General features: G+C 37.9%; 1 protein-coding gene across 1 annotated transcript in view; it reads left to right on the top strand.

The window, feature by feature from the left end:
* Nucleotides 1-12,359, top strand: part of NUDT9 (nudix hydrolase 9) — a 45,267-nt gene that overhangs the window by 32,286 nt on the left and 622 nt on the right. The window contains exons 4-6 of the mRNA XM_007951714.1: nucleotides 4,558-4,669; nucleotides 8,432-8,578; nucleotides 11,928-12,012. Of these exons, the coding sequence (XP_007949905.1) occupies nucleotides 4,558-4,669; nucleotides 8,432-8,578; nucleotides 11,928-12,012 (344 nt within the window). The remainder of the gene's footprint in view (nucleotides 1-4,557; nucleotides 4,670-8,431; nucleotides 8,579-11,927; nucleotides 12,013-12,359) is intronic.

Below are 12,359 nucleotides of genomic sequence, written 5' to 3'. Positions count from 1 at the left end.
TTTGAACCACCAGCCTTCTGGTTAGCAGTCAAGTGCCTTAGGCACTATGCTAACATAGCTCCTACTGATGTGATTAGTTTCCCCAAACCAGGGCATTATGCAGAAGTCAGAGTTATGTGAAAATGGAGGATGACTATATCATTACATAACTGCCAAATTGTGTCATTGTTTAACTGCCAAACAACTGAGAATCATGGCCCTCATGGCCCAACCAAGTTGGCATACAACTGTAACCATCATAGCTAGCATTACTCTTGATGAACACTGTGGCATTTGTTACTGGCAGATGATTGCCACTAATGCAACATAGTTGGATAGTAGATTTTTTACTATTGTTGTAAATGCGAAATGTTAGTTGATAAGTGAGGAGTTGCTGTGTTGTTGTTATGTGCCGTTGAGTTGGACCAGACTCATAGCAACCCCTCCTTGGGTTGCTGAGGTAGTATCACTACGGAAGTAGATTGCCCAACCTTCCTTCCCAGGAGTGGCTGATGAGTTTGAACTGCCAGCCTTCTGGTTAGTAGTCAAGTGCCTTAGGCACTATGCTACCAGAGCTCCCAAGTGAGGAGTAGGTGTATAGTAATTAAGAGCACAGATTTTGGAACCATATTACCTGAGTTCATGTCTTGGCTATACTGATTATTAGCTGTGCAGTCTTGGGCAAGTTATCTTAACTTTTCTGTGCCTCAATCTCTGTATCTGTACAATGAAGATGATGATACAACTGTAGGATTGTTTTCAGGCTTAAATGGGTAAATATGTTAAAATATTTGTAACAATGTCAGGTACATAATAAATACTATATAAATTACTTTTAAAAAATAAAAATAAAACCTGTCTTCTCTCCATTCTCCCTGTCTTTGCCTTCAGTCCTGCCCTCATCATCTTTCATGTGGAACATGGTAACAGCCTTCTAGCTGATCTTCTTGCCTTTAGTCTTGCTTCCCTCCAAACCAATCTCCATTCTTATGTCAAGGTGAATGAGCATCCTTAAATACAAATTGGCATGGTTTTATCTTGATTAAAAATACTTTCTGCCCACCTGTGGCTTCCAGCCAAACAAAAGACAGGCATATGAGGTGAACATTTACACTAGGTAGATACACTCCTTGGAGAGAACAATCATGGAAGAAAGAGGGGCTGTGTATACAGAGGGAGACAGCTCGGGGCAGGAGAGCATGGAGGGAAGGACATAGGAAGAGGTAACTATGGGGAAGAAGTAGGAGGGGAGCTGTTGCATTGTGATAAATTGTAGTCAATGTCATGAGACAAAGTGTATGTGAACTGCTCTATGGAAAGTGAATTTGCTCTGTAAACTTTCACCCAAATCACAATTAAAAAAAATATATATATATATGTATTTTTTCCTGGCTCGTTAAGCAGATGAATTTGATGAATTCTATCATGTAAGCCCTTTACCTACTTCTCTAAGTAGCCTCCACATCCCATCTCTTTTCTCACTGATGCCCACAGTGCCAGATGCTATATGTACTTTGAGTTTCTTGAATACTTTTTTTTTTTGGCTTAGAACTGAATTTTTTAAAAATAGTTTATTGTTGAAAATATACACAGGAGAACGTATACCAGTTCAACATTTTTTGAATGTACAATTCAGTAATATTGGCATTTTTCAAGTTGTGCAACAATTCTCACCCTCTTTTTCTGGATTGTTCCTCCTCCAATAACATAAACTCACTACCCCCTAAGTTCTTTTTCCAAGCTTTATGAATTGCCATCATCAATTTGATCCCATGTAGACAGTTTGTTAAAAGAGCATAATGTTTATGGCAGACATTCTTTACTTAATTAAGCTAAGCTTTTATTTGGTTTAAAGAAGACTTCATGGGATGTTTTTGGTTTAAGGTTTGCAGATTATCTCAGGGCGGTAGTTTCAGGGGTTCATCTAGCCTCAGTGATTCCACAAAGTCTGTATTCCATGAGACTTTGAAATTCTGTTGAATACATCATCTTATTTTATAATGTTTGTTGCTTATGTTATTCATCTGGCCGCAAAACAGATCTTACCTTCTTGTACTAATTATGCTTTCATTTCTATTTACTACACTCATCAAACTATCACACTGTCTTATAATTTATTCCCTTACATATCTAGTTCCATTGCTAGACTAAGAGCTCTTTCAGGGGTGGAATTAAGGATTTAGATAAGGTAGTCATCTACTGTATAAAGAAACTGAAAAACGAGTATATTTCATGGAGTCTTAGCGTGATGATTTAGATCATAGACTTTATATTTTGATTTAGTACTGAAAGTTCAGGATTTTTATCTTTGCCTAAAAGACTATTAGAACAATTAAAATTGTGGTGGAGGAATGGATGTGGTGGTGGGTTGCATGTGGTGAGGGATAAGGAAGGAGAAGGGGAGATTTAGTAATATTCTGGAAAAGAGGCTATGAAAAAGTATATACTAAAATTAACATTGCCTTGATACTTTTTATAAAACATATTATGTAATTGCGGTGAATTGCTTGATGTGGCCCTTCTAACCATTGTCCTCCATTTCATGATGCATTGTAAATCCTATTATCCATGCCTGTTTGGGGTAGTGTGGTAGTTCAGGTCAGGTGTCAACTTGGCTGAGCAACTGGTAGTAGTCATTCCCTATATAACTGGTATTTGGCTCTGTGGTGGGATTTGCTGTGCGCTACTGAGTAGCTGCTGATTGTTAGAGCCATCTGTTGGAGTTATTGCTGTTGAAGCAACACAGATGGGATATACCTTGAGTCCTGCCTTGATGGAGGGTATAACTCAAATCACCACCCTTAGCTTCCTTGAGGGTACCTATGAATCTTCTGGGAAGGTCACCCTTCTTTTGTTCCGGTTCTGTGTCTTGGCTCATCATCATCTCACCCCTGGATTTGGGCAGAAGTTGTTATCTGATCTGCTGGTGGAGGTTTGTCGAACCCTGAGAATTGGGAGGCTCTTCCAGACCTACACAGACCTGGGATTTGCCAGCCTGCCAGCCCCGACCATCACTACATGAGATGATCTTTGGGTGTCTGTGAGTTCTGTGAGGTGTTACCGTGAACTTACAGAACCCTAAGACGGGGGAGATTACTGAGAGGAGGAGGAGGAGTTAATATCTGAAATGATGGAGTGGCACGGTCATTTGGACATTTGGGACATCTTTAACCTCTGCCTCATGGGGACTGGCCTTGTGCTGATCTTCCTAAGAGAAATTGTTCAAGCAGTAATTTAACTCAAAATATAAACTTAAATGATAGTGAGATTTTTGTTTGTTTACCAAACAGGGCATAAAGATAGAGAGGTATTGCTTTTGAGATCAGTTGAACCTGTATCATATAATCTACATTTCTTATGATAACACAAGATGCATTGTTAAAAAAAGCTCATATTGTTAGAATTTTTTTTTTTAACATCTTCAATTATTTTGTGTTTTTTAACTTTTTATTGTGATTTGGGTGAAAGTTTACAGAGCAAATTGATTTTCCACTCATCAGTTTGTACACATTTGATTAATGATTTTGATTGCAATCCTCACAATACAGCAGCACTCTTTCCACTTCCTCCCTGTGCTTACTGTTTCCATTTGTCCTTTTTTCTTTCCTGTCTTTTGCTTCTGAGCTTTATCCCTGGGCAAATGCTGCCCTTTAGATCTTGTGTGGTTGATTGTTCTAAGAAGTGTACCTTCCTGGTGTTATTGTTCAGATTATAGGCCTATTTGGGTAAAAGTTGAGCCATGGTGGTGAGTTCAGTTCCAGGCTTGAAGAGTTACTAAGGGCCATTGGCTCATAGGTTCCACCAGTCTTTTCAGACTAGTGAGCCTGGTCTTCTTTTTTTTTAATCATTTTGAATTTGGTTCCACATTTTTCTCCCTCTCTTATCTTAGATTTCCTATTGCGATCCCGTTTGGAGCAGTTGGTGGGTGGTAGCCAGGTACCATCTAGTTCTTCTGGTCTCATGGTTGTGGAGGCTAGGGTTCACATGATTCATTACTCCTTTGAACTACTTTTTTCCATGCATCTTTGGTTTTCTTCACTGTTTGCTCTCGGCAAGAAGAGACCGTTAGTTGCACTCTGGATGGCTACTCACAAGCTTTAAGACCCCAGTTCTACTCAGCAAAGTAGGATGTAGAGCATTGTCTTTGTGGACTGTGTTAAGACAATTGACCTTGTGTCCACTGAGACTATGATTCTGAGCTCCCAGGCCCAGTAACTCATTCTCTTTCTGCCTTCAGTTCTTAAAAAGGATCTTTTGATTTTTCAAACTTTTATGATTCTTAAAGTCTATCTTGCCTTTAAAATTGTTTTTTTGACAGTACTTTAAGTAGTAAAAACTGTTTGTATTCTAAGTTTTTATTACAAAGAATATAATACCTAGATGTAAAATACACATTTGTTCTTATTTCTAACAGTCCTAAATATAGAATATCTTTCATAAAAAACAGTAATAAAATAACCCGATTTGAGATAAATTTATATATAGCCTGTTATAAAGAAAAATAGATCTTTATATCAAGCTAAGTAAAATCTTGATCTTCTTTCTAAATTGCTTATGATCTTACATTACTTTTTGCAGGTGGAAAAGGGATAGTAGTGGAAATAAAATCACCCACCCTATTTCTGGAAAAAACATTTTACAGTTTGTTGCCATAAAAAGGAAAGACTGTGGAGAGTGGGCAATCCCTGGGGTAAGCATTAAAATGAAATTAATGTTTTAAGTTCTTAGCTACTTTATTTACTACAAGGTTACTGTGGTAGATTTTTCCTACTCCATTTATCCTGTATTCCTTCCCACTTCAGTGTAGTAATTCTTTTGTCCTTCATTATTGCAATGAAGTGTCATTATTAATAGCACATTTAGGATGATACAGAGTTACAGACTCTAATCTGGATTCTGAAACCCATGTGTAAAGAACTTGGATTTTAGAGTTAGATCTAGGTTTTTTTGTCCTGGCCTTCCCACTTTCAGCTGGGTAAAGATAATATTATCTATCTCATAGAATAAGAAAAAGGGGAAGGGCCTCAATGAGATGGATTGACACAGTGGCTGCAATGATGGGCTCAGGCATAGCAAGGACTGTGAGGCTGGCACATGACTGGGGGAGTGTTTTGTTCTGTTGTACATAGGGTCGCTATGAGTTGGAGGTGACCCAACAGCACCTAACAACAATCTCATAGAATTGTTAAAGATAGTATCTAAAGCACCTGGTATGTAATATGTGGAATCTCTGGGTGGCACAAAGGTTTAAAGCTCTTGACTACTAACGGAAAAGTTGATGGTTCAAATTTACTTAGGGGGACCTTGGATGAAAGGCCTGGTGATCCACTTCAAAAGGTCTCACAGCCACTGAAAGAAAACTTCATGGAGCCCAGTTATTATTTATTATTTATTTGTTTGTTTGTTTATTTATTTATTTATATTGTGTTCTGGGTGAAGATTTACAGAGCAAATTCACTTTCCACACAGCAGTTCACATATACTTTGTCTCATGTCATTGACCACAGTTTACTACAATGCAACAACTCCCCTCCTACTTCCTCCCCATAGTTACCTCTTTCCAGTGATGGAGCCCAGTTATTTTATGACACTCATGGGCTCACTGTGTGTTGGAATCAACAACACAACAAAACAAATCAACTGGTTTCTTTTTATTTTGGTGTAGTGAGTAGGCACTTTGATGTTGGGTCCCCTTTACAACTCATTCCCCACTTCTAGCCCAGGATAAGATTTTTAGCTTTATGTGATGAATTCAAAATAAAAATAGTGATAAAGATAACTTATTTTATATATAATAAAAAGGATAACTTTCATTACTTGTTCTTTGTAGATTTTTTTTTTTTTTTTGAATCTCTATAATGTTACTAAGAAAGATATACTTTTGGCTTGATGTAGTTTAATTCAAGTCAGTGATATTTTTTAGGATTAAAAAAATGTGATTTGAGTGAAAATTTATAGAGGAAATTGATTTTCCATTCAAGAGTTCATAAACATTTTGTTTCATGACATTGATTATAATCTTCATAGTGTAACAGCACTCTTCCCATTTCCCCTCTGTGTTTACTGTTTCCATTTGTCCTTTTTCCTATCCCTTGCCTTCTGAGCTTTATCCTTGGGCAAATGCTGCTGTTCCAATATGGTTTGGTTGATTGTTCCAAAGGGTGCATCCCTCCCTGATGCTATTGTTCATGTATATGCCTATTACTTGGCTAAAAGTTGAGCCGTGGAACTGAGTTTGGTTTTAGGCTTGATAGGTTCCTAAGGGCCATAGTCTGAGGGGTTTCACCATTCTCTGTCAGACCAGTGAGCCTGGTCTGTTTTTATTATTTTGAATTTTGTTCACATTTTTCACCCATTCTATCCAGGACTTTCTTTTGGGATCCCTTCCAGAGCAGTTAGCAGTGGTAGCCAGATACCGTCTAGTTCTTCTGGTTTTAGGGTTATGTTGTTTTTGTTGTTATGTGCCCTCGAGTCGGACCCAATTCATAGCGACCCCTCCTTGGGTTTCCAAGGCAGTATCACTACGGAAGTAGATTGCCCCATCTTCCTTCAGAGGAGTGGCTGGTGGATTTGAACCGCCAGCCTTCTGGTTAACAGTCAAGTGCTTTAGGCACTACGCTACCAGCACTCCCATTAGGGTCCTAGAGGCTGAGATTTACATGGTCCGTTAGTCCTTTGGACTAATTATTTCCATGTGTCTTTGGTTTCCTTCACTGTAGGTGATAGACAAGCATTCATTTGGGTGAAGAGAAAGGCAATATACAATAAGGGGGTGATCAGCACAATATCACTAAGGAAAAGGAAGATAAAGAGAGGTACACAGGAACTATAGACAACAAAGTTAAATGCTATTACATACACAGTCCTGCATTATTAGAAACAATAAACATCAATCTATGAGTGGATACATGAACAGGCATGATAAAGAGGTATGGGTAGGTGAACAGTATTACACCTGTTACCTTATATAGGTTTGGCAGATGATATTTTTATATTTGTACCTGTATGTGCTATAAATACATCCATGTATATATAAGAGCAAACAGGACAAAGTTATGAAAACTTCTTAGCTGTTACCGAACACCTTGAGGGAATAAGTTGCCAGGCCTAGAGACTCAGGACCATAGTTGAGGGGGACATCAAAGTCAGTTGAAATAACATAGTCCACAAAGATAATGTTCTGCATCCTGCTTTGGGTAAGTAGCAGCTAGGGTCTTAAAGCTTGTGAGTGGCTTTCTAAGATGCAACTATTGGTGTCTTTTCCCATCAGGGATATATCTGAAATGCCTTTTTAAAATGTGTATGTGTGGGAGAGGGTTTTATATTTTATGCCCTACTGTGAAGTAATAGAGATAGTTTGATGTGAGTTTGACTTTATGCACATACTGCTATTTGGAAGAATTTTTTTTTCCTTCCTGTAGGATAAATATGGAATGGAAATAAAGATCTCAGCTGACTTTGATGAAAACTTAGTCTAATTGTTGTTGTTGTTGTTGTTATGTGCCGTCGAGTCGTTAGTCTAATTAGTCCTAACCAAATAGTCAAACTTCAGTCATGCTGAGTGCAGTATTATAATAATGCTTTAATTAGAGGACCTTATATTTTCATTGTCATTTGAAATTCTGATTAATCAGGGAACTGTTTTCATTGTTGATATCATGAGTCATTTATCTAATCAATCTGTTTTGAGTATCTGCCGTTTGTCAGCCAGCTAATATTTTAGACACTGAGGATGCAACAGAACAACATAACAAAAATCCTTCTTCTCTTGGTGCTCTGCTCATATTCCCGTGGGGAAAACAGTAATAAATAAGATGAATTAGTAAAACTATCATATATTAGAAGATGATAAGTACTTAGAAAAACACTACAGCAGGATAGGTGACTACAGAGTATTTTGGAGTTTTAGAGAGGGTGGTCAGAGAAGACCTCTATGAAAAGGTGACATTTGAGTAAAAATTTGAAGGAGGTAAATAAGTGAATGTATGGACATCTAAGGGAAAATAGCTTGGATAGAGGTAAGAGCAGGTGCAAAGGCCCTAAGTGGGGAGTAGAGCAGGAGGATGTCTGGTATGTCCTGCGAACAGTGACTAGGCCATTGTAGGTAGAGTGGAATAAACAATGGAGACAGTATCAATTTGCTCTATTCTTTCTTGACTCCAGGCATTTTTTTTCCTTAACTGGAGTTTGAGAAATACCAGGAAAGGAGTCTGATTGACTCAGTTAGCCATAGGCTAATAATCTTGGACCAATCACTGTGATTAAGTGTATGCGATATCCTTATTGACTGCTTCCACTAGAAACAACTGGTTTAGAGAAGGACATTCCCCAGAAGAATAGGGATTACTATTATGGGCAGAAAGAATAAAATGTCACTTTGTCAGTCAGTAATATCTGTTGAATGAATCAAAGCATATTAGTTTTTTTTTTTTTTTTTTAATGTGACTATTAGGGCATGGTGGATCCAGGAGAGAAGATTAGTGCCACATTGAAAAGAGAATTTGGTGAGGAAGCTCTCAACTCATTACAGAAATCCAATGCTGAAAAGAAAGAAATAGAGGAGCAATTGCACAAACTCTTTAGCCAAGAACATCTAGTGGTAAGAAATGGTAGTTCCTACAGAAGTAATTTACTCTGTGGATCAATTTTATTTGTTTCTTTTGGGTTAATGAAAATTACTTGTAGTTCATCTGGAAATCTGGTAGATCCTTTCTCTAAATAAAATAGAATATGTGTATGTTTGAAATACGTATTTACAGAAATAATTTAAATCATAGTGAAGCTTCATTGTAAATAAATTTCTGTTTAAAGTTTTATAGCCCACTAAACTTTAGGTCACTTATATTATTTGGCTTAACAGTACTCTTTACTTCGTAGTTTTTCTTCACTAGATGTGAACTGATGTGATATACAAGGTTTTTTTATACATGCTGAGTACCTGTTCAACAGAAAACCTACCTTTTATTTGCTTGAATTAAGCTCTATTTCAAAGGACATTTACATTTTAAATTATATTATGCAGAGTTGCTCTGGTTGATAACCATTGTGCCTCACCTCATATCTGTTTTGTCTGCATGCCCTCAGTGATTTTTTTTAACTATCTTATCAGATAAATGTGTACTAATCATAAGGAAAAGGATAGGATTTTCTCCTCCTCCCTGTTTCTTCCTCCTCTTTTTTTGTGCCGGCTTTTGTTTATGTTGTCTAGTTCTTTTGATCACATTTGTGTTAGTTGGCGATATTAAAATCTTGCTATGTATTAGTCGCTTAAATATTAGTTTTTATATTTTTTATTTATAGGTGTTTTTTTTTTTTTTTTTTTTTTTGTAGAAATAGAGGACTCTAATTACTATTAAGGCTGGGGCCGGAGGTAGGCGGGCTGGGGATTGGGAGGCTCTTTTCACGTGGAAATGGCTCTATATTAAGGCCAGGGCCTGAGGTAGGCAGGCCCAAGGCTTGGAGGCTACTTTTCACTTGGGTGTGGCTCTACATTAAGGCTGGGGCCTGAGGTAAGTGGGCCCAGGGCTTAGAGGCTGCTTTTCACTTGGGGGTGGTTCTATGTTAAGTCAAGTCCATTAGAGCCAAAATATGACCTTGATAATATCCCTTGTTAATAATCTTTTAAAGAATAGATGTAATGCATTGACCACCAGTGACCAAAAACCAGAGGAATTGTGGGATGATATCAAGAACATCATCCCTGAAAAAAGCAAGAAGTCATTAAAAAGGAAGGGAAGATAAGACTAAAATGGATGTCCAAGACTCTGAAACTTGCCCTTGAGCAGAGAGTAGCTAAAGCTAATGGAAGAAATGATAAGATAAAAGAGTCAACAGAAGATTTCAAAGAGCAGATCAAACAGACAAAGCAGATTACTATAATGAAATGTGCAAAGACCTGGAGTTAGAAAACCAAGAGGGAAGAACATGCTTGGAATTTCTCAAGCTGAAAGAACTGAGGAAAAAATTTAAGCCTTGAGTTGCAATACTGAAAGATTCTATGGACAAAATATTGAATGATGCAAGAAACATCAAAAGAAGATGGAAGGAATACACAGAGTCACTGTACCAAGAAGAATTGCTTGATATTCATCCATTTCAGGAGGTGGCATATGATCAAGAACCAATGGTATTGAAGGAAGAAATCCAAGCTGCACTGAGGGAATTGGGGAAGAACAAGGCTCCAGGAATTGACAAAATACCTATTGGGATGTTTCAAGAAACTGATGCCACACTGGAGGCACTCGGCTATGCCAAGAGATTTGGAAGACAGATACCTGGCCTACTGACTGGAAGAGATCCATATTTGTGCCCATTCCAAAGAAAGGTGATCCCACAGAATGTGGAAATTATTGAATAATACCATATGCAAGTAAAATCTTACTGAAGATAATTCAAAAACGATTGTAGCAGTAATATTGATAGCTTCCAGAAATGCAAGCTGAATTCAGAAGAGGACGTGGAACGATGGATATCATTGCTGATATCAGATGGATCTTAGCTGAAAGCCAAGAATACCAGAAATGTTTTGACTATGCAAAAACATTCAGTTGTGTGGATCATAACAAATTGTGGATAACATTGAGAAGAATGGGAATTCCAAAACACTTGATTGTACCCACGAGGAACCTGTGTATAGATCCAGGAGGCTGTCATTCAAACAGAACAAGGGGATACTGTATGGTTCAAAATCAAGAAGGGAGTGTGTCAAAGTTGTATCCTTTCACCACACTTACTCAACTTGTATGCTGAGCAAATAATCTGAGAACCTGGAATATATGAAAAAGAACTTGGCATCAGGATTGGAGGAAGACTCATTTACAACCTGCGACATGCAGGTGACACAACTTTGATTGCTGAAAGTGAAAATGACTTGAAGCACTTACTGATGAAGATTAAAGACTACAGTCTGCAGCATGGTTCCAACTTCAATATAAAGAAAACAAAAATCTTCACAACTGGTCCAATAAAGAGCTTCACGGTGGATAGATAAAAGATTAAAGTTGACAAGGATTTCATATTACTTGGTTCTACAATCAACACCAATGGAAGCAGCAGTCAAGACATCAGATGACATTTGCGTTGGGCAAATTTGCTGCAAATGACCTCTTTCAAGTGATGAAGAGCAAAGATGTCTCCTTGAAGGCTAAGGTACACCTGACCCAAGCCATGATATTTTCAGTCACTTCTTATGAATGTGAGAGCTGGACAATGAATAAGGAAGACTGAAAAAGGGTTGATGCTTTTGAGTTGTGCTGTTGGAGAAGAAAGCTAAGAAAGAGTACTACAATCTACTAAAAGGTCCAACAAATCTGTCCTGGAAGAAGTACAGTCTGAATGCTCCTTGGAAGGGAGAACGGCCAGACTTCATCTCACCTGCTTTTGTCATATTGTCAGAAGGAACCATTCTGTGGAGAAGGATATCATGCTTGTTAAAATGGAGAGTCAACGAAGAAGGTGAAGGCCCTCAATGAAATAGATAGATACAGTGGCTGCAACAGTGGGCTCAGGTATAGCAAGGATCATGAGGCTGGCATAAGACTGGGCAGTGTTTTGTTCTGCTGTGCATGGGGTTGCTATGAGTCAGAGATGATTTGACAGCACCTAAGAACAACAACAACCTTTATGTTTCTTAAATGATAACAACAGTTATTAGAAAAGAAAATATTTAAATTGTGGACGCTTTAAAAAATTTACATGGCCAAAGCCAGAATAATCTCGCATTCTGAAATTAGAGTCTGAACTGTTGAGGATTTTGTGAATTTTTAAGCTACCTCAAAAATCCTTGAGAATATTGTTCCTTGGGAAATTTAAAACGAGCATATATAATGTTGCATTAAAGGTTTTGTGATGGTTAGTTACATTTCTGATTCTAGTGAAGGTAACATGCTTCTCTCCATCATTCCTGTTTGATCCTAGAATTTTTTTTATCTGCCTTCTTTTAAAAATAGATTTATAAGGGATATGTTGATGATCCTCGAAACACTGATAATGCGTGGATGGAGACAGAAGCTATCAACTACCATGATGAAACAGGTAATTTTACTTACATTTATTAAACGGACTGGGATTGGAGAATCAGTTTAAGCCAAGTAGCCTACTAGGGCTCTGTGGGAGAAAGCTGAGACCATCTGTTTCTGTAAAGATTTACAGCCTTGGAAACCCTTTGGGGCAGTTTGTTCTACTCTGTCTTGTAGGGTTGCTGTGACTCAGAATTGACTCAATGGCAGTGAGTTCATTTGTTTTGGAGAAGTCAATTAACTATTGTTGTTGTTGTTATGTGCCATCGAGTTGGCCCCGACTCATAGTGACCCCTCCTTGGGTTTCCGAGGCAGTATCACTACAGAAGTAGGATTGCCCAACCTTCCTTCCGAGGAGTGGCT

The sequence above is a fragment of the Orycteropus afer genome, unplaced genomic scaffold (assembly GCF_000298275.1).
Source record: "Orycteropus afer afer isolate SDZICR_OR568_19922 unplaced genomic scaffold, OryAfe1.0 scaffold00309, whole genome shotgun sequence".
Taxonomy (NCBI): Eukaryota; Metazoa; Chordata; class Mammalia; order Tubulidentata; family Orycteropodidae; genus Orycteropus; species Orycteropus afer.
This window is presented reverse-complemented; position numbering and strand designations above follow the sequence as displayed.